General features: G+C 40.0%; 1 protein-coding gene across 1 annotated transcript in view; it reads left to right on the top strand.

Moving 5' to 3' along the window:
- LOC107679813 (cysteine-rich protein 2-like) overlaps positions 1–10033 on the top strand; it is a 19929-nt gene extending 9896 nt beyond the window's left edge. The window contains exons 2-8 of the mRNA XM_016475494.1: positions 2830–2924; positions 6707–6764; positions 7232–7366; positions 7570–7638; positions 7757–7851; positions 8379–8436; positions 8674–10033. Of these exons, the coding sequence (XP_016330980.1) occupies positions 2830–2924; positions 6707–6764; positions 7232–7366; positions 7570–7638; positions 7757–7851; positions 8379–8436; positions 8674–8741 (578 nt within the window). The 3' untranslated portion in view covers positions 8742–10033. The remainder of the gene's footprint in view (positions 1–2829; positions 2925–6706; positions 6765–7231; positions 7367–7569; positions 7639–7756; positions 7852–8378; positions 8437–8673) is intronic.
- The last annotated feature ends 12846 nt before the right edge of the window (positions 10034–22879 follow it).

Raw genomic sequence — 22879 nt, 5'->3', positions numbered from 1 at the left:
TTTGGGCAGTGTAGAGTAGGGCTTGTTGTTTGTCATTTCTCCGATCACAAATGCAGACATGGTTTTACGTTAACGCGTAAAAACACAGTATAAGTCATTATAATCCGTAATTATGTTCCCACTGGATGCAACAAATGCCTCGTTTAAAATGGGTTTTATCTCGTCGCTCAGGGACACGGCATCACAGTATGGTAAGGGGCATAACATTTCCGTGACATGCTTGAGATATTCGGCCAATCACAATGCACTGGATAGCTGGCCAATCAGAGCACACCTCGCTTTTCAGACTGATGAGCTTTGTAAAAATCGACGCGTTTCAGAAAGGCGGGGCATAGAGGAGAAACAATAATGCACAGTATGTGGAAAATAATGTGTTTTTTTTTTTTACCTTAAACCGCATAAACACATTTCATTACACCAAATACACAAAATAATGTTCTTTTTAGCAACATCATATGACCCCTTTAACATGAGATTGTATTATGTCCCCTTATCGTTTAATTGTTGTACTTCCGTATGAAACTGTGATGCTGGTATTATCAATGTGCTATGCATAAATGATTCCTCAAATCATGCATCTGGGCTGGGTTCGATTTCGTGTTCTGGCTCGCGGACCTTTGCCGAATAAAAGGCAATAACTTAAAAAAAAAACGTATCTGTTTAAAGAGAGTTGTGAACTTTTCTAGGCAAATTAAAGATGTTTATCTGATGTTAAATAAGTTGTGAAAAAATCCCTCAGATTCAAGGAGGGACCTAAAATTTACAGAGACCAGAACCTCAGAGTGGACTCTTTTGACTTGTGCCAGTAAACAACCATTTAGAAAACCCCAGTAACCACTTTGCAATGCACTTAAAACTACACCGCCCTGCAATGCCTGGCAACCACTAACAGCACCCTTGCAGTGTGGCGGCAAGTATTGCACAGGCAAGTTTAACTCTCATTTTCTTTAGAAAATGTAAAGATACCAACTGTTTCAACATTTGTCCCAGAGATTATCATACTTTTTAAACATTCATGCCCACACATTTTAAATTGTTGCTATGCCTCCGTGTGCGAGTATACTTGTGTATCTCAGTGGAATAGGAGTCTTTAGCAGTATAAAATCTCCTTCTCTGATGATGAAACTGATCTCTTCTGTACTGACCTAGACCCCCCGAGAGACAGACTAAGAGGGCTGCAAAACTGACAGAACAAAAACAATACTGTACTTTCTCCAGGCGGGAAAGCTAGGAAGTAGGGGAGAGCAGGAGGAAACGGATTGTTCTCTCTAGCTGATTGTGCCCTGTTTTGATAAGCGAAGGTGTTTCCTCTGAAGTGAGAGAGCTGTCCCAGCAGTCCTGCCTTATGTATTGTCTTGAGAGCGAGATATATAAATGGAAAGAGTAATATTAGGTCTGGGGAAGTCTCCCAGGACCCTCCTGAAGAAACGGGACAGGAGGGGAAATGGAGCAGTGGGTCTCTGTACTGTTTATGTCGTCACTTAGCTGTCCGGTTTTAATTAGCCCCGCCACTGCATTTCCTTGTGTTTTATGTCAACACATCTCAGCTATGGAATGAACCGCTGTGACCCCTCACAATGAGGCCAGTGCTTTTCATTGATTTTATGTAATATTATGTCACATTGATTATCAGAATGAAAATGCCCAGACCAGCACACATCCTCAAAACATGAAGCTTGCTGGATCTGAAAATTATGCAAATCCACCATTAATAATGCTGTGTGGAGACTCCCACTCACTGTTGCCTTCACGACAGGGAGAGGCTCTTTGCTTTAACCTCCTGAGGAAATGCACTACATACTTTAGTTCTTTTAGGATCTTGGATTCTCAGACAGGAAGTTTCCATGGCACATTCATAACTTATCAGGGGCTGCAGTCATCAAGATATGAGTGGAAGGGAAACTCACAGCATAAAAGTAACATCTAAATTCTTATACACTATAGTAAAAAAAAAAAAAAGCTCCTGCCCACGTTTAGAGGATAAGAGATTCTGGGGTGTGGTTATGGGCAGGTCCACTATGGGCAGCAACACATTATTATCACAATATGACATTGAATGTGTCTGAAATCGCATACTCTCTGAGTAGACCATTGAAACAATGAGTCCTACTGTGTATTGTATGAATGTGTGTAGTATGAATGCAGATATTTGTCATATGCTGTCATTGTTTTGTGACCTACCAGCAACTTTTTTCACTGCCAATTCTCTTCTTTGCCCTCATGAGGTAGTAAATTGTCCATTGGATGCTAACTTCAAAATCTCATTGGAAGTAGTAGGTCATTTAGGTACTTTTTGCCTGCTGTTTTATGAATACTGTGAATTAGGGAATGCTGCTCTTTTCACATACTGTTTTTGCCTACTATACAGTAGGGAAGTATGCATGTTCAGATGCAACCATAGTCTATCATAAAGACCAAAGCAAATCATGCTAAATACTCTATTCCATTTTAATATAACACCTATATGAGGTTGCACACAAATTATGACCACATATGGATTTCATGTATAGTATTTTCCTTTTTTTTTTCACCAAGGCAAGTATTGTTGTTATTGTTACTCAGTTAGAGATTTGAACAAGCATTTAACCCTAAGTTTTAACCATTTGTGCTAAGGACATTAATTAAACCTCAAATTGTGAGGTGAAATATCCAATAGCAATGCCTCAATACCCTAGTGAGCACCCATCAATGCTCTACCAATCTCAAGGACTTGGCAACCACTGACAATACCTTAGTATTGGGGCAGCAGGATTTTTCATGTATAGACTTAAATTTTTTAATGAAAAAGTGTAAAAATCAATCTTTCTCTCTCTCTTTCTCATCTCCCAGCTGAGAAAGTGTCATCACTAGGGAAGGATTGGCACAAGTTCTGTTTGAAGTGTGAGCGCTGCAGTAAGACCCTCACCGCGGGTGGCCATGCTGAGGTGAGTAAGTCAGAGATCACACACTACCTCTCTGCAGTCTAGCTGGGGAAACTCAAACTCCTACAGCTGAGTATTGACTTTGTGACACCGCGTTTCCATCAGAGGATCAGTGGTCTATTTGAAGAGTCCAGAACCAGGACTGAAGCCTGTCGCGTGGCATTATGTGTGTGGGGAGCTGGCATGACATAAACACAATTTAAGGGGTAAAAATGATGCAATCATGAAAATACAAAAGCAAACTGAATGTCTCAAATTCTACAGGATGTTGCAACGAGCATTTTCCCTCCTTATCTCTTTTGGATAGCTGTGTGTAATCGTATCTCATGATGCTCGTCTTCAGTGATTTGTTGAAAGCTAGCTGGCCAGCTTTGTACATCCCAAATGTTCCTGTGTGCATGACTGCAAGCCAAATTAAATTCTCCACGACCTTTCCAGCATCCTATTACATCACACAGTGATGACTGCGTCTAGATCGGAATGGCAGTAGAGGGCAAAGAACAGGGCAGTGATGTTTTAGAGCCAGAGGAATCTGGGGTAAACGAGGATGGGGTAAAGTGAAGATGGGTAATACATGTGTGTAAGTTTTTCTTCAAGACCATTGATCGAACAAGAACTCACCCTGTGGATAAGATGATAATCCCTTAGTGTGTTCCTTGGATTCTGGCAGGGGAAAGCGAGAGGGTTTATGGGAATAGCCATGTTAATGGTAGAGGCAGAATGGAGAGAGTTTGGATTCAGTTACCAGAATATGTGAGAGGCTCTGGGAAAAGTGTGGGCTGGTGCGCTGCTCTATATGACCGGTGAGAGATGACCAGTGAGACCTGTAATGGGAGCTGATGGACTAAGCTTTGTATCTGGCTTAGACATCACACCCACAGACTTTTCACCATCTGTCTGATGCATATCACACAATATGTCAAGAGATTTATCAAAAAACAAGATCTGATTTTGATTGGCAATTTCCAGAAGTCAAGGGTATGCAACTGACAACGATTTGGCACAAAAAGTACACAGAAGTGGGTGAGCTGAAGTGACATGAACCTCCGAGACCACTGAAAACCATATGCCAATGATAGTTAAGCTTGCGTGATCTGTTGCCCAATACAGTTGGATATTGCAGTCAAGTAAGAATGCCTGCCAGCAAACTAACTAACAATATAGCAATTTAATGACCTCCAGTGATTAAAATGCTGACAGAGTAATCTTAAGCACCTTCAGGTACTAAAGGTTTCTGTTTCTATTGGGTGACCGAACTGTCAAGACTTGCTTTAGTTAGCAGTTCCACAAAAGAACCAGTCATTTGATTTGGTACCTTTGTAAGGTTCATGGCATTTAGGATGCATTCACACTTGTAGTTCGGTTCTCTTGGTTCGTTTGGTCTGGACCAAAAAAAGAAAACAATACATTTGGTCCTGGTCCACTTAGCATTCACACTGGCATTTTTGACAGTAAACCTAAATATACCGAAACTTAAGGCATAGTGATACGTTCACAACCTGGTTGAATGACACATATTTCGTGATGGAGCTTACGAACACTCCAAACAATAGGTGTATTCGACTTAAAGTGGCGCTGCACTACCTTCTCATTGCTCTACGTTTGCCCTCTGCTCATTTTGTTTTGGATGCACTGCTCATTCCATGTCATCAAATCATGTCTCTCATGTCTTACCATTACCATTACATCCTGTTTTCGGTTTGTTTAGAAGTATTTGGTCCATGTTGCATTCATATTTAACTTGAACCACACCAGAGTTAGTTTGGAAGTGAACCAAGACCCATCTTTTTAGCGGTCTCGGTCCATTTGTTTGGTGCGCACCAGGGTTTGGATGGCAGTATTCACACTTACTCAAATGAACCGCACTAACAGAGCAATCGCACCAGAGTTCGTTTTAATCAAACCAAACATGAAAAGTGTGAACACACCCTTAATCTTTGAGAAGCTTTATAGCATAGCAAGTAGATTTCCTTGACCACACATTTCAGACTCCTCTATAGGATCTTGACTAGGGGTGACCCCGAATAGTCGAAGATTCGATGCTTCGATAGGAGGAGCCTGATTCGACTACCAATCACAAAGTCGGATATTCGCGGGGTGTTATGAACATGCCATTTTGGCTATATGGAGGTGCTCAAATGTCTAAACTCACATAGATAGAACTACTAGTTTTCTCCCAATAAGTTAATATACAGCGTATTAAAATGATGTAAATAAGAATCTGAAAAGTAAGAAGCTTCAAATAAATATTTTAACGTGCGTGAATAAATCCAACCACCCCTATAGATTTAAGATTCACTTTTCATAATCCGTGACCAACAGAGGAGCATCTTGGCGGCAGGGATTTAAAACTTTAACAAGACTCAAACTGACACAGGCAGAGTGAAAGACTGGATTTTTTCGATCAGGTAGGGTACAAGTGATTTCAAAACATTTCAGCCGGTTATATATACCGTGTATATATTATTTATCTCATATAAGATGCATTTGGTTGAGTTGCGCTGCAGTAAAGCGCTTCATGGAAGTACTGCGGTGATTATCTCTTCAGCGCGCTGTGCGAACAGGACAAACAACAATGCAGAATATATTAATAACTATGACTGGGACTGTCATATGCATAACAATTATAATGAGAACACTATTATAATAAAACACTGTGAATTTTTAGAGTTTAGTTGCCGTGTTTCTGCACGTTGTTGCATGAAGAAGGCGTCCACAAAAGGAGTTTATTCAGAGCCGTGTAGACATGTTCATGTGCATTCGGGGCATTTTGTGCAGATAGCCTATAAGCCGTAATATTAACGCTATGTTGTATAAATAACGAAGCGTATTCTAGAGTTTAGTTGCCATGTTTCTGCACGTTGTTGCGTGAAGAACGCATCCACAAAAGGAGTTCTTTCAGAGCCGCACAGACACGTTCGTGCATTCGGGGCATTTTGTGCAGATAGCCTATAAGTTGTAATAGTAACATTATGTTGTATAAATAACGAAGAGTATTCTATATTAGATAAATGATGAGTTAAATCCCATTGATTAAAAACCTGCTATCAAATGCTTCATTCTACTGGGCATCTTCAGCACGTGCAGCTCAAAACAGAAATGCAGAACATTAATAACTATTGTCATATACATAACGTTATAATGAGAGCACTATTGTAAAAAATGTTGTGAATTCTTAGGGTTTCGTTGACGTTTAATGTTAACTATCTTTTAATCAAAACATAAAACATTATTTACCCAGTTTGTATCTGCGAGGCGTCCGTTACACAGTTTCCCTGTGTGTTACCGTAATTATGACTGTTGAATGTCTGACTTGACTCTTGGTAATGTATTTTGCCCCCCATGCATACTTTTGTACTGGCACGAGGCCACTGTTCTCTGCCCCTTCCGTTCCTTTATCCTCTCCCGCGCAGCTGTAACGGTCACACAGCTGCCGTCTGACGGTTCCCATGGCAACCTTTTCCCGCCATGGCCCTGACCAAAGGGCTCTGGGAGCAACTGCCATTGAAATATGTTCCGTCCTCCATGCAGACACACTCAAGGCACACTTTGGGTGTCCTTTTCCATCAACATAGACTGTGTCCTGGTAACTGCTGTGAGTGTTATCAGGGAGTGGACGCCAAGATAACCACCGTCTGTGGCATTTAGACATTTAAGATGGTCTACAAGCAGCAGATTAAATTGCAAATTTACACCAGCAAATGCACACTCATTCACTTGTAGAGTCTTGATGAAAAATAAGCCTAGAATGACCCTGTTTTTTCTTCTGTTTTACATCCTCACAGCATGATGGGAAACCATACTGCCACAAGCCATGCTATGCTGCCCTCTTTGGGCCAAAAGGTGAGATGAGATGAAACACTTTTCAGATTGAGCATTTCAGCATTTCAGATTGAAGTCATGTGACATGGAACTCTTCTAATCTCTGCCCATTTACCATATATACAACATACTGGGTTATGGAATGATTGATATGATTTAAGAGATTTTGCACTCTTGTACATATAGCAAGAGTAAATAGTTAAATCATTGTTGTCATGAAATTAAATAGTGCCCTCTGCTGGGCATTAGGAACATTCTTGTTTTAAGAAAGAAATCGCTGTATGTACACGGTTAAAATGTATTGGTATCTGCAGAGATTAACATGAAATTTGATAGATAAATGTGGTAAAAGTATTGCTAGTTCATGATACCGAATGCATTAACTAATTTTAATGAAGGAACAAATGTAATTAGTCATATCAAACATTTCTTAATACGAATGTTGTATGATGGAGAGATATTTTCATGAAACCTTGTTTATTATGTAGGTGTGAACATTGGGGGTGCAGGCTCATATGTGTATGAGGCTCCCACCAACCCTTCCCCACCTGCATCCACCGTGGACTCTGCACCCAAACCTCAAGAGAAATGGGTCCCGCCATCTTCAAGGCCACCATCTAAAGGTACAAACAGCAGCAGAGATCAACTGACTTGTTCTGATCTGAACAGGCTGAGTGTGCAATTAATGCCACAATATAAAGGTTGTAGGTTGTGTGCATCTTCCTTTAGCTACAAATCATTGTATTTTAAATGTTTTGCAATAAGACATATGACAAATTGCACAGAGTTTATTTGGATCATGAAGTGCATGCATCTCTCATTTCAGCTGGAAACATCACTACCTTCTCTGGGGAAGCCAACTTGTGTCCCAGATGCAACAAGAAGGTCTATTTTGGTATGCTTCTCTCTGTCCTAACAACATTTCACGTGGTGTAGTGATTAGATACTGTGGCTTGGGTTTTAATGATAGGAAATGGTGGTAGCATAATGACATGTCCTGTTACTTATGGCAGCTGAGAAGGTGACGTCACTAGGGAAGGACTGGCATCGTCCATGCCTGCGTTGTGAGAGATGTAGTAAGACCCTGGCAGCTGGCAGCCACGCAGAGGTGAGAGGAAAATGAAGTTGCTAATAGGAGCACAAAGATGGCTACCATGATTCTTTCATTAATTCGGTCCATGTAAAAGAAGTTAATCAAGAATACTTTTTTACATTAGAAATCTTGAATAAACTGCAGGGCATCTATGGGTCATTAAAAATTTTTAATAGGTAATAAATCAATTTACTGCAAATTAAGTCTTAAATTATGATTCATAGGTTTATCTGAACATTTCCTTTGGGAGTAAGTACAGTTAATCAAAATAAAACTGAAATCTCAGTATGACTTAATGTGATAATTCATTTGCATAAAAAGAACATTACCACTGTAGAAGCCAAAGAAATAACATGTTGGCAACTAACAACTTGGTAACAACTTGGCACACTGTATATGTATGAATGCAATATTTTGTAGTTGATGTGCAGGTCTTAAAACATGAAAAGGTATTGGAAAAATATTCAAATGTATTCAGTTTTCAAACATTTCTATTTCTAAATGCATGAATTTATCCTAAAAGGTGTTTTTGTGTGTTGCAGCACGATGGTCAGCCCTACTGCCATAAACCATGTTATGCTGTCCTCTTCGGCCCAAAAGGTACTGTGAGAGTTTTCAACTCTAGATGGAGCCATTGCTTAATTTTCAGAAAATAATCTGACATCGTTTCAAATGAGCAGTTCTTCGTTTGCAGTGAAGCCACTGAACTTTTCTTTTATATATTCTTCTGCTTTCTTTATATCATAATGAATACTTAAAACCTGATATGTCCAAGTTAAATCAGTTTCAGTTAAATTAGTTATTAACCCAGTCTGATCCACTCTCCTGGATTTCTAGGTGTAAACACTGGTGGCGTTGGCAGCTACATCTATGACAAGGAGCCCAACACGGAGGCCCAGCCTTGATTTTTAATCCTTGGGAAGCCCAACTTCACTATAATAACAGCCACTACCAGTACCTCACGCACTTTCACATATACCCCACTTTTTGCCTTATCATGGATAACCTGTGCCAGCTTGGACCTTTCTGCAGAAAAGTGACGCCACATACTACAATCTTGCCTTGAGCTCCAGCTGCACCACTGACAGTCCCTTGGCCTCTTCTTTTTGGTCTACCCCAATTCCAACTATCCCCGATAAGAGGAAAGTTTGAACTGGTTCATCATTTCTGATTTGTCCTATGATTCATTTAAGGGTAATTTATTTAATTGTATACAGTATCTTTGTTTGTATTATCATTAAAACGCTGTATTGCAACTCCTCTACAAAGGAAAAACTAAGATCCCTACTTCCACAATACTGCATGTACAGTAAGATGTTTGTGTAATGCGTGTTCTAGTAGCAGATAAAACGACACAAGTTCACTGAGAGAGTTTTGTTTTAGGAGCCGTGCTGTTTGAAATGCCTGCTGACAGAGAGATGAATCTCGACTTAGAGGCTCCATGCAGGTGCGTTCGGGAGCACATCATCATAAATCTGACAAATATTCCCAAACCCAGATTTACTTTTTGGCCATATGGCAACATTCTTAGTTTAAACATTTTAAGAGAAGGTCTGCAGGATGTATGCAGACAGTGAAGTAAAATGGCCAAGCTCTTATTTTTAAGGGGAGGACAGATCCTGCTCCCAGAGGGCCACTGTCCTGCAGAGTTTAGCTCCAGTTCTAATTAAGTACACCTGAACCAGCTAATCAAGGTCTTCCAGATTACTAGAAACTTCCAGGCTGGTGTGTTGGAACAGGATGGAGCTCAAATCTGCAGGCCCTCCAGGAGCAGGTCTGGATACCCCTTGATTTATGGGGTAGCTAGTTGAAGTCCACAGGGACCGATGGGAACAGGGGTGTATGTGATTTGTGCTTGGTGACCAAGTAGCTGCAGCTAATATTTCTGATGCCAATCTAGTACCGTTACATGACGCATGGAAACGGATTAAAGAAAAGATATGAATAAGCTTTTGTATTGTTTGTGATCTGAATATTTTAAACGAACCCCAGTTTCTCAAAGTGTTGAAACTGAAGTATTATGTTTCCCATTAGTTCTTTAGTTTGTAGTGAATTTGACTATATTCTTTCTGAATGTGCATTTGTACTCTGACTGTTATTGTTGTTCTAATATTTTTTTTTGCTGTATCAGGCCTTTGTTCTTTGGAGAACTTTCTTATGCAGAGTCTGTACGTCATGTTCTGCTGCTTATGTATGTTTAATCCCATAGTAAAGTTTACATAAAGCTTTTCCCTTGTCTTGGATTTTTATTTAAGTGCAGCTGAATGCGACTCCTGTACTGAAACATGCCATAACAAGATGGGAACAATAAGGGAGTTAAGGTAAATTGATACAGATGGCCTTGGATGCACTGCCATTGTTACTATTTTCCAGTAATAATTTGATTGTCATGATCTTCATGTTATGCACTTATCCACAGCAACAGCCCTGAACATTCACTGGAATAATGTTTCTGACAGAGTCTATTAGTGTGCTTTGATCACAAAACGCTTTTGTGTAGTAATTGGTTTTTCTCCATTTTACAATTAAAGGTTGTCTTGGGAATATACTCCTGTGATGCGAGTTCTCAAAGCATTGGAGAAAACATCTCTTGATCTCCAGTTAAGGTTACATTCAGTCAAATTAGGTCTGCTTAGATTTGTCTGTGCTTTGAGCTCTTAGCAAAATCAATAGAACAAGATATTCATTGTAAAGATTTCCTTTTTTAATCATACTTTTACCACTCAGTACAAAAACAGAATAAAATGTGACGACTATTGGTGCTAGAGATCAAACAGCTTGCAAATGGTAGCACACTTGAAATTTACTTTCAAAAATGACTTTGTTAATAGAGCTTCCTTCATTTTATGTATCAGTTTTTCCTTTGAAAATATTTAAAATAAGTCTAAGTTTGTTTTTTGTATTTAAGGTGCAGTCAAACTAGCAGAATTTTGCAGGTCTATTGTCAATGGTGTAGCAATGTATGTAGCCCCTTTCTGTTAATAACTGTTTCCATTCAAAGTTGCGAATTTAACTTTTTTTTTTTATCGCATGTACATATGCAAATGATGCACCGTTTCCATCCAGCAAGACAAAGAGAACAAAATTGTCACTTCCTGATAAACTGGCGCCAAGTATCATTAAGAAAAATGTCATTTGCAGTAGGAGAAGCCACTGTGGGGCTTTTATTGTATATAATAAATTACTTGCACCTCAGAGCATGCAACTGAATCGCAATAAACGTGGCAATGTTTTATTTTGATTCCTGCTGTTTGGGAGTGCAGTCGTGTTCAGTTCTGGGAGGTAATCATAGTACTGAACCACTCTGACGACAGACTTTGGCTCAGGCATTTCCGAATGACCAAAACAACATTTCAGATTCTGTGCAGCGAGTTTGGTCCGCTGATTGGTCCAGTTACGCTGTCCCATCGCACAAACTCGCATGACTTTTTTGATGCACATTGAGGAAGTTATTCTGTAAATGCGTTTCCATCATACTTCATGGTTTTATGGAGTGTTCTCTCATTGGATAAAAAATGTATCCGACACAGTTGAGCACATTTTTAGAATTTATGCGCACTTTCACATTTGTTTTAATGCAATATCCCAAAATGCGCATAAAAATGGGTGGATGGAAGCATAGCTAGTGTGGTGAATTTGTGACAAAGTTGTGTGAACCTGTTGTTAAATCGTTCAACCTCACACAAAATTCCAGATCGAGAGGATTTCTATTGACACCTGAATGGTGATTGGTCAAGATGGCGTTCCAGTGGTTTTAAAATATATATCACAGGTGTCCAAACTTGCTCCTGGAAGGGCCATTGTCCTGCAGAGTTTAGCTCCAACCCTATTTAAACACACCTGAACCATCTAATCTAGGTCTTCTAGGCTAATCTAGGCCAAGAGAGTTAGGAGCTGGTTGGTCCTCCAGGAGCAGGCCTGGACACCCCTGATATATATATACACACTGTGTATATCACTGCAGCAATACATATGTTGTAGTGTTACAGTATTGGCAGGTATTACCTGTATGAATTGTAGCATATGGTGTATTAAAACATCTTCAGAGAAGCCAGTTTTCCTAAAGTGTCCCCAAACTATGACCTCACTCTCATACCATAGATCTAAACATTTCCCATCTGACGGGAAGAAGAGCTTTACTGGATTTTTCGTCAGATGCTTACAATAGAGCTAGCTCAAAACAGCTGGAAATGTGTCCTGTGATGTGTTAGCAATGGGACAGGGTGGGCTGTCTGCTTCAAACACCCACAATTCAGCCTGACCAATGTGTGATAGGCACCCTGGGTCCCGGTCTTTCATGATGCCGCCCGACAGCAAATCTAAGGAGTGTATTTTCATGTTTTAACATGACACTCTCTTTGTAAATACAATTTAGAGCACATTTTCTCTTCTAAGCATTTTCGGAGACAAAAAGAGTGTGACTGTGCGAGCCCAACGCAAACAGACGAGCGGATAACCTCCGCAAACAAATCAAAGACGTAGAATAGAAGATTTACTATGCCGTGATAACTCTACATTCGTATTCAACGTGTTTACAGCTGTGACTGTCAAACTCGTACTCTTTTAAATCTTCTCACTGAGCCCGTGGCATGTTTGTCTTACACCACCTTCATCATTCAATGCCAGAAAAGAATCACCTTTTAAAGCTAATGACTTACCCATCAAAGTGCAACACAATTCACGTAAACGCCTTTTATACAATATAACTGAATGCTGTCATCTAGTTGAAATATTGTAGGCGTGTTAAAATATTGTTTTGAAATATATATTCAAATGTCAGGCAGTGACAAATGCGGATAAAAAGGAATTAAATATAATAATGAAGTTTGTTCTGGTAACATTCTCTGAAACATACATCTACTAAAAATATGACCATTTAACTAATTTTCAGAAAAGTGAATTTAGTACTGAAAAAAAGGTTTAACATAATTTGCAGATGCCACTTAATATTCTACCACTTTGCCAATTTTGTTATCAAATGCAATTAAATTCATACATTTTAAGTGTGTCCAGATACTTTTTGGGGCCACTGTATATAACCAGAGGAAGTGTAATAATTGTACACACATGGCCTCTGAATGAGAGTCAGTTGCTGTGAAGTTTCACCCTGACATCATAGTGAAACATAAATGGAGTAAAGCAGCCAATACAGTTTTCTGCCTACACCCTGAGAACAGGTAATGTCGCATTGCATCCATCATGTTAAAGTGGTAAATATCACCCTAAGGCTGAGGTCTATCACCCACTGTGCTAATCAAAACACTGTTGTAAATTCCTTTAAACATTTTTTTACTGTCGAAACTTCATTTGTAGAATGCAAACTGTTGTCTCTTTCTACTGATTATGTAATACTGTTTAGAGCGTTCCTATTTATTTTCTTCATCTTGCAAATTTGGTAATATCCTACTGCTAACTTTGAACTTGACTGGACAGTGGCTCCTGCCCTACACAAGGGAGCAATTTGGTTACTTGGATACACTTCCAGTCCATTCCCAAACGCTTCAAACTCACTCAACTCTATGACTGGAAAACAAACTCAAAAAACAGCCTCTGTGAAGTAAAAAATAAAAACAGCCAATGTGCCAACACAGTCTGGTTAGATAGAGCATGATTTAAACATATCTTTTAAAAGTACTACTCACTTGACTAGAGTTAAAACTAAGTGCTTTTAACTGTATAAAATACAGTGCTGCCTTCAATTAACTTTTAAATGAACTTTTGCTTAACTTTAATCCAAGAATGCTCCTAGTTTTGTGGAAAAAGTAGAACTCATCCACCAGATGGCTAATGTCTGCTGAACTTTATATTTCTCAAATTGGAACAGTTTGGCTGTTGTCAGGTGGGTTTACATAGTTTATCATCACATTGCCCAGCAATAAAGGCCAGACGCATGGGCAGCACTGGGCATAAATGGGTGGAAACAAAAAAAACAAAAGTGGAAAAATTGGCACATAATTCTCCTAATCTTAATATTGTGTTTCATCATGCTCTGAGGGAGTGGACGCATGGGCAGCACTGGGCATAAATGGGTGGAAACAAAAAAAAAAAAAGTGGAAAAATTGGCACATAATTCTCCTAATCTTAATATTGTGTTTCATCATGCTCTGAGGGAGTGTTTTGCTTAGTCTTGTTTCTGTAACAGGGATTTTCCTATACAGAGAAAAGCCCATAGATTTATCCACCAGATGGCTTTCACCTAAATAAAGGGACAGTGGTATGTGGAGTCTGATTAGTTCACTAAATTACATCTAGGACCAAAATCGGTATGAAAAGTACCTATTTCGCCATCTCAGGGTTGAGTGAGGTCGTCTCCATTGAATTTAATTATTTCACAGATTCCTGCTAAAGCATTTAGTGGAGTCACAGACTGAATAGAATGATAAGATATGATTCCTACTATACAAGTGTTTTACTGTAACTCTCTGAAATGCTTCATTCAGGTTCTTCACAGAAAGATTTATTAACAATTTATTTGTAGCAGTAATATACAGTATAAATCTTCCAAGATGTAAAAATGGTCTTCTTGCCAAATTAGAGAAGAACTACAATACTCATAATCCTAAAGAGAAATGGACCAATCAGACAAGGTGCATTTACTACAGAAACACGAATCATCCACTCCCACAAAGCATTGCACATGATAGCTGGCTTTTATACTTAATTATACTTTTATAGAAGTTTTATCATTTTATCACTTTTATACTATAATGAAAACTAATAAAAATTGATGTAGAAACAATCTTCACTCGGAAATAGTCAATTTCACAAATAACTAAAAATAACACATTGAATTAAACATAAATGTTTACGTAAGTAGAAAGAACATTTTTAATAGAAATGTACATTTTTTTAATTAAACTCATAAATATCATTAGTGGTTTTTGGAGGGTTGCACCACTTGACATTTACAACTTGAACTGACCTTGACACACAGTCATGAGAATCTGCAGGGGTCACACCACATTATTAGGAATTTTCCTCTTTTAATTCGTTTTTTTTTTTCTTTTCATTATGGTATCACAACAGTTGTATCACCTTGACATTTTTAATATGCTCCCAAAAAAATATCAAAATGAGTTTGAGTTTATGACAGTCCTGGAGTTTTTAAACCACATACAGCCAAACGGATGTTCCCTACCCTGAATGAAATCATCGTTTGGCTCCTGTAAATCTGCACATTAACTAACTGCATGTGTTTACCCCAGAAAATTAAATTGTTAAATGTCAAGACTAGTGTAGCTTGGATGCAATGTCTGCTTTTAATAAAACATGGCCGGCTCACTATGAAGTAGCTGAGCTTCATTTAACACTTTACATGACAGAAAAACTCTCCAGGATCTGAACAAACAACTGAAATTCAACAAATAAATAATTTACCGACTCTGACTGCAAAATCAATGCAGTGTCAATATCTCTATCCATCACTGTCAACCACTGCAAAGCCTTAAGCATTGACCTGCCTAAACAATATTTTATTGTATCCTATTGAAGAGTCCAAAGTCTCTTTCACTGCTCGATATTTTTCCTTTTCTTTCCTCCTGTAATGATACACAGATGTGCATCCACATTAGCCTAAAAACACTTCATCTTTATAAGTCCAATGTCTTTCTTAATCTGCAAGTGCAGCCTAGATGCCACATGTGTTACTAGGATTTGAAAGCTTGGCGCATCATGGGAAATTCCCTTCTTTTTGTATTCGTCATTTCAGCCTGTAAGGAAAAACACATTACTGATGTTTAGCACTGCAAGCCCTGATTTTCATAATGTCAGCATGATGAAAGAAAGCTGAATGCAAGTCAAACAGCCCTGATACCTTAAGAGCCTAGACAGCATTACCTAAACACTGAACCCCTATCTCACGTTTCCACCGTCACCATCTCACAATTGTGATCGAGCTGCACAGGTGAGCTGGCAGATGTTTCAGACTGGTGAATATAAAGGGGAGATCTGAGAAGGTGGCGCTCTGCCACAAGAAGGACTGAAGGCCAGAGGGTTTGCGTGTTTGTGAGTTTGACTCATTGTTTTTTTTGTTCAGGGCTGTGTAAGAGTAACCGAATCACCACTTTGTGCCACATCAGCGTACTGATCATCTTTTCAGGGTTTCAGGGTAGCAAAAATGACTAGCTAACTTATCCTTCCAACTGGGGGTGGGCGATATGACCAAAATCTTATATCACGATATGAGTCATTTTATTTCACGGTAATGATATACCACAAGTAGGCGCCGATAGCCTCATGGTTAGTGCGTCGAAATATTGCGCAACTGCACTCACAGTGACCCCAGTTCGATTCCCGCCTTGATATCCTTTGCTGATCCTGCTCACCTCTCTACACCAAATATTTTCCTGTCATCTCTCCACTGTCCTCTCAAAATTAAAAGGCACAAAAAGCCCCTAAATATAACTTAAAAAATTATATATATCACAAAATAGTTATGTTTGCTTTAAATAAGGTCTTTATGATATAAAGGTTTTGGATACCATAGAAATTTCATAATTCTTGTCACCAGTGTCAATATCACAAAAAAAATAATAGGTCAAGTAAACCATCAGCGATTAAATAAGAATAAGAAACTAATTACAGGCAATAAGACAAAAAATAAAAACTACAGTAAAACAAATAAGAAATGCATATAAATTGTCATTATTTTTTAATTTCTTCTTATTAAAGTTACAAAAGTGATTTAGTCAAGAGCAGTGGGAGATTTCTCTCTTTTGTTGTTTGATTAACATGAATGACACCAGGAATATTAGACTGCTGTCACTTAAAGAGCTGCCCGGATCCAATATACTGTTGCACATGTGTGCTTTCTTTCTCAGCTGTTTGCTTTCACTTAAGACCCAAATTACTGTGTTTACGAGAATACTTTCAAAGATGGACATTTTGACACATACAAGTGTATGAAAGTCTCTCAGACAGCGCGTACATATAGGCCTAGCGAAATTAGTTCTCTTTTGCTGCTGATTGCGTTTCAATGGTTTAAAATCACTTTTTTTTAAACCGCAATGCTTAAACGCATGCAAACGATACATTTTCATGACCACATCAATGTCACGTGGGCGTGTAACCGCAATAGAGACCATAGTCCAAAATCTCAACCAGTTGATAAATTTCTACCAGTTAATCGTGTCTATTGGCATATCGCCCACCCCTACTTACAATTATCAAAATTAATGCTTAATCAGTACTTTTTATTGTAAGTTTAATTTCAATCATTTAGAAGTCCTAATTTTTATTTTAAAATGTTTATTTAGGTTTAACAAAGCAAAATCAACATTTCACGTGAACCCTTTTCTGATTTCACTCCAGTGGATCCCAGTTGCAGCCAGAATTAAAAATCAAAGTGACAGTTCACCCAAAAATGATAAGTATTATAATTTATCCACACTCATGTCGTTCCAAACCTATAACACAAATTAAGATACTTCTGTCACTCTATCCAAAAATATAGGCCTAGCCTTGCAAGTTTTGGTTACCTGGATTTGTGTAACAAATGTCCACTGAAGGCGAGTTGAAGTGAGAACCCAAGTGCAGTTTATTTGCAACAAAGACAAAACATAATCCAAAAAGACTTGACTTGACCAGACTTGACTTGGCATGAACAGACTTGACTTGGCATAAACAGACTCACCGACAGCAGGGTTACAACATCAATACTCGACAAAGAACAAAGGCAACATGAGGGCTATTTATATCAAACAATACAGGTCACATTAAAAGAACCAATATGAGAGACAAGACACATGACTAAGACAACCAATCACAACATGACACATACACAAGGCAGAAATACATGAGGGCAAGGGAAGCATGGCACCAACAGCATGAATCAAATTACAAAATTAAAGATATGAAAACAAGAACATGAAACAAAACCCAAAACAGACATTACATACCCCCCACCCCCTCTAAGGGCGGCAACTGACACCCTAGTGAAACACCCACTCTATAACATAAACAAAACCCAAAGAGTCCAGGAGGGTGGCAGAGCAGAAGCAGAACAGGGGGAGGGATGCAGGGCCAGGCCCGTGAAGGGGAACAGGACCTGAATAATGGGTCAATGACAGACCTGGGTAGTGGACACATGGTGGACCTGGATGTGAAGTAATGGCAGGTCTGGACTGTGGTGGAGAGGTAGGCCTGGACCGTGGAGCAATGGCGGACCTCGGTCGTGGAGCAAACAGACCTGAACTGTGGAGCAATGGGAGACCTAGGCCGTTGAGCAGTGGCAGACTGTGGAACATTGGAGGGCCTGGGCCATGAAGCAGTGGCAGACAGTGGAGCAAATGGGGACCTGGCCCATGGAGCAGCAGCAGAGCCGGGAGGGCAGGGAGCCATGGTGGAGCAGAGACATGGACAGACCACTTGACCATGATAGAACAGGCAGAGAGTTCTTGAGCAGCCTCTATAGCCACAACAGAGCAGATTGAGAGTTCATGAATGGCCTCCTTGGCCGTGACAGGACAAACTGTGAGTTCATGAAAGGCCTCCATGGCCATGACAGGACAGGCAGAGAGTTCATGAATGGGCCTCCTTGGCCATGACAGGACAGGTTGTGAGTTCATGAACGGCCTCCTTGGTCGTGATAGGACAGGCAAAGAGTTCAGAAGTGGACGACGATGCCTCGGGAGGTTCTGCAGCGGAAGACACCACCTCTGGAGGTTCTGCAGCAGATGCCACCACCTCTGAGGCAGACTCCTGGAACAGACTCGTGGACAGGAGAGACCTCTGGAGCAGACTCGTGGACAGGAGAGGCCTCTGGGACAGACTCGTGGACAGGAGAGGCCTCTGAGACAGAATCATGGACAGGAGAGGTCTCTAGGGCAGACTCGTGGACAGGAGAGGCCTCGGGGGCAGACTCGTGGACAGGAGAGGCCTCTGGGGCAGACTCGTGTACAGGAGAGGCCTCTGGAGTGCAGTGTGCAGCCCACACACTAAAAATGGCCACCGCCATCATGGGCAGCACAGTAGACAGTGGGAAAAAAATTAAAAAAATCCTTAGGGGAAGCTTGCTTGGCAGCCATGGCGTGACAAGGCTCTGACGTGATGGCCGTGGCGTGGCGAGGCTCAGGCCTGGTGGCCATCTTGGCCGGGTAATCAGGCATGGCGGCCATCTTGGATGGGGACTCAGGTGTGGCGGCCATCTTGGACGGGGACTCAGGCGTGGTGACCATCTTGGCCAGGGACTCAGGCGTGGCAGGCTTGACGTGAGCAGACTGTGGAATGGCGGCCATGACATGGGCAGGCCCCGTAGACTCTGGCGTGACGTGAGCAGGCCCTGGTTGGGGAGGCATGACGTGAGCAGGCCTGACATGAGCAGGCCCTGGAGTAGCAGACATGATGTTAGCAGGCCCTGGAGTAGCAGACATGACGTTAGTAGGCTCTACTGCAATTCCTACAGTAAATGTGGAACCACTCAACCGGAGTGCAAAGTCAAGATACTGCTCCACAGACCAGTGAGGAGTGTGACGTGGCATTAACTGAGAGATTTTGTTTATGAGGCCAAAACAGAAAATGTCCTTAAGAGCAATGTCACTGAAGTCCACTTGACAATAAAGTTCACAGAAGTCTGCCACATGGTCCTCAATGGCCCGGTTGCCTTGTCGAAGGCGCAATAAACAAGCTGCTGGGTTCATAGTTGAGGTCGTGTATTCTGTAACGAGTCCACTGAATGTGAGTTGAAGTGAGAACCCAAGTGCAGTTTATTTGCAACAAAAACAAAACATAATCCAAAAAGACTTGACTTGACTTGAACAGACTTGACTTGGCATGAACAGACTTGACATTAATAGACTTGACTCGAACAGACTCGACTTGGTATGAATAGACTTGACTTGGCATAAACAGTATTGATGGGACGATTGATACCAGGGCTCCGATGCTCCGACGCAGTTTTCAAACCACTATTGTATCACACACTGTGCCAATGCTTGTATCGTAATGACAATACCACGTGATTGATGACGTTTGAAGCTTCGAACGTCATGCAGTATTGGAAGGTCGGGACAGCTGGTTTGAAAAAATTGGTGCTTCACGATCTCACCTGATGCATAAAAGGATTATTCAGTCACTTACTTCAGTCAGTAGGACATTTAATAATGTTTATAGCTGAACAGAACAGAACATAAGGGTAACAGCTCGCCCAAAATATTTTTTTCAGCTACCCACGTCAATTATTATGATCACATACTTGTGTATTTTATACTATTGATCAATATGTGAATCCGTTGTGGTCTCATTGGCACAAATTAATTTAGATGACATTATATCAGATTAGATAGAATTGTATTGATCCCAGATTGATTCCACTCTTGTATGTCACGGACTTCTGAAACTTTGTTTGGTCACGTGATTTTTCAAACCATCCTCTGCTCCGTGATGATTTGTCAGATACGATGGAGAAAGCAAGTCCGACCACCAGATGTCGCTAATGTGCATTGTTTTGAAAGCTTCGAGTAATGAACCGTTTTTCAGCACAATTTCACGAAAGCCTCAAAAGCTTCAGAAAGCCTCGGTTTCCCATCACTAATAAACAGACTCACCGACAGCAGGGTTACAACATCAATACTCAACAAAAAACAAAGGCAACATGAGGGCTATTTATATCAAACAATACAGGTCACATGACAAGAACCAACCAATGAGAGACAAGACACATTACTAAGACAACCAATCACAACATGACACATACACAATGCAGACGGTGCGTTCCGAACAGGATATATCGCCCTCCGAAGGGCACTTTGGAGAGAAAACAATCATGGCCGCCATATTGAAGGGTCGTTCCAAACCGAAGTGCTCAAAACTGGCCTCTTCAAAGGGCCCTTCGGAATGAAGGATTTCGAAGGGTACAACTGATGGACACTTCGGGCTCCCATGATCCTTTGCACAGATTCTTTGCATGATGACGGCACCTCTGTGTGGGCACGTGATGATGACGCAGAAGGGCACTTCAAGAAACAGTTGTTTGGTCACCTACACCCTTCAACCCTTCGAAGCTCTCACTCCGGAGGGTAAATAAACCCTTTGAAGGGATTAGGGCATAGGGATGAGCCCTTCCGAATGGAACGCAGGGAGAAATACACGAGGGCAAGGGAAGCATGACACCAACAGCATGAATCAAATTACAAAATAAAAGACATGAAAACAAGAACATGAAACAAAACCCAAAACAGACATTACAATTTGTTTTTAAAAACAAATCAGTCTTATAGGTTTGGAACAACATAAGTGAGAGTAAATGACAGAATTATCATGTGTTCATTTTTTACCTTTAAGGTTTTAACGCTGGTTTTAAGAACTACCACTGGAACAGCACCTCTCTACCTCAATTCACTCATACAAACCCCTTTCCACCAGCTTACACTCACTGAACAAGCAATGTCTTATTGTTCCTTCACAACGAGGCAAAAAGTCATTGTCTAAAACCTTTGCCTTCTCTGCTCCTCTCTGGTGAAATGCCAACATCCACCCAAACTGATGAGAACATCTCTCAAGAAGCAGCTAAAGACTTCCACAAGCACTTAACCAGCCAACACCTTTAAACCAATGCACTTACACAAACACAAACACACACAACATATATTTATTCTCTGCATTTCTCCTCTTCTCTAGCTTGCTTTGTTAGCTTTTGGTAAGAAGTTGCTTTGGATAAAACTGTCTGCTAAATGTATAAATATAAATAAAATGTACATGTAAAATATTTCCAAGTAGGCTTCTCCCTGAGGTACAAATATCCCTAGCTGGGAATTAATGATCTAATGGTTCTGTCTCACACAGAGACGGCCACACTCAGAGATCTGACAGTAATACTGAACTGTTCTTTGCAGTAAAGCCAAACATAAGACTCCTCCATATGCTGATCTCTTTGTCCTTTCATTTCTCAATCTGGAACTGTTTGAGTATTGTCAAACTTAGGAAGTCAGACTTAAAAAACAATGGAAAAACTACATCCACAGAGGATAACAGGTGGTTAAAAAGGAAACATGAGAACACACAATAATAATAAACAAATAAATAAACTGATTCCATGTCTGGTGTCTCCTAAAGGGGATTTTCTCTTCTTTTGGTCTGACTTTTTTTTTTGTAAGATTTCCAAGTTTTGCTTTGTGTGGCATCAAGGCCTGAAATTCTTCTTCTTCTTTTTTTTAAAGATTTGTGAAAGGACGTGCTTCAGAAAATGTTGAAACACAGGAGAAGGAATATACTTGAAATAAAACATTAAATAAATATAATTAACTGTAAAAAAAAAAAAATGTAAGCAATGTTACTGTGCATTCTTTGTGAGAGGAGAAAATCTGTAAAATGGTTGCATGCAAAATATGGGACACCGCTAAATATTACGTTTCTGAGAATTCAAATGAGTTAATAATTCAAAATAACTTTGCAATTAATTTAATGTCAAAAATGTGTCAAAATAATAAAGTGGTTGTAAGCTAACCAGGCATGTATTGGAAATATCTAAGTTTCTGTAAAACTCAAAAAACATACCTATGTATGTTTAAACTGCTGCAGTTTCCAGTTGAAATGAACACTAGAGGCAGTAAAACTCAGACAATTTATTAAAGGGGTCATATGATGCGATTTCAAGTTTTCCTTTCTCTTTGGAGTGTTACAAGCTGATTGTGCGTAGATAAGATCCCTGAAGTTTCAAAGACTAAAGTCTCAAATCCAAAGAGATATTCTTTATCAAAATTAATACTCTGCCACACCCCCCTAAAACGACTCGTTCTAACACGCCCCCACATATCTACCTCACTATGTGGAAATATTTGCATAATGCGGCCCAAATGTTCACGCAAAGAAAGAAGGCGTGGTTTCAGTAACCGCAGTTAGTGTTGAAGCAGCCATGTCAGGGAGATGCTGTGTGTTTCTAGGTGAAAGCAAAAGCACTTTATTTGGCCTTCCGAAAGTAGATGCATTTAGGAATCTTTAAGATTACTTACAACAGAACAGCAATGCATTTTATGGACGACCGTTTCGTGAACCTAGGAGAGGAGGTAATTCTGACTTTGCTATGACAATCTGGCGCTTCTGAATCAGC

The sequence above is a fragment of the Sinocyclocheilus anshuiensis genome, unplaced genomic scaffold (genome assembly GCF_001515605.1).
Source record: "Sinocyclocheilus anshuiensis isolate Anshui unplaced genomic scaffold, SAMN03320099.WGS_v1.1 scaffold676, whole genome shotgun sequence".
Lineage (NCBI taxonomy): Eukaryota > Metazoa > Chordata > Actinopteri > Cypriniformes > Cyprinidae > Sinocyclocheilus > Sinocyclocheilus anshuiensis.
This window is presented reverse-complemented; position numbering and strand designations above follow the sequence as displayed.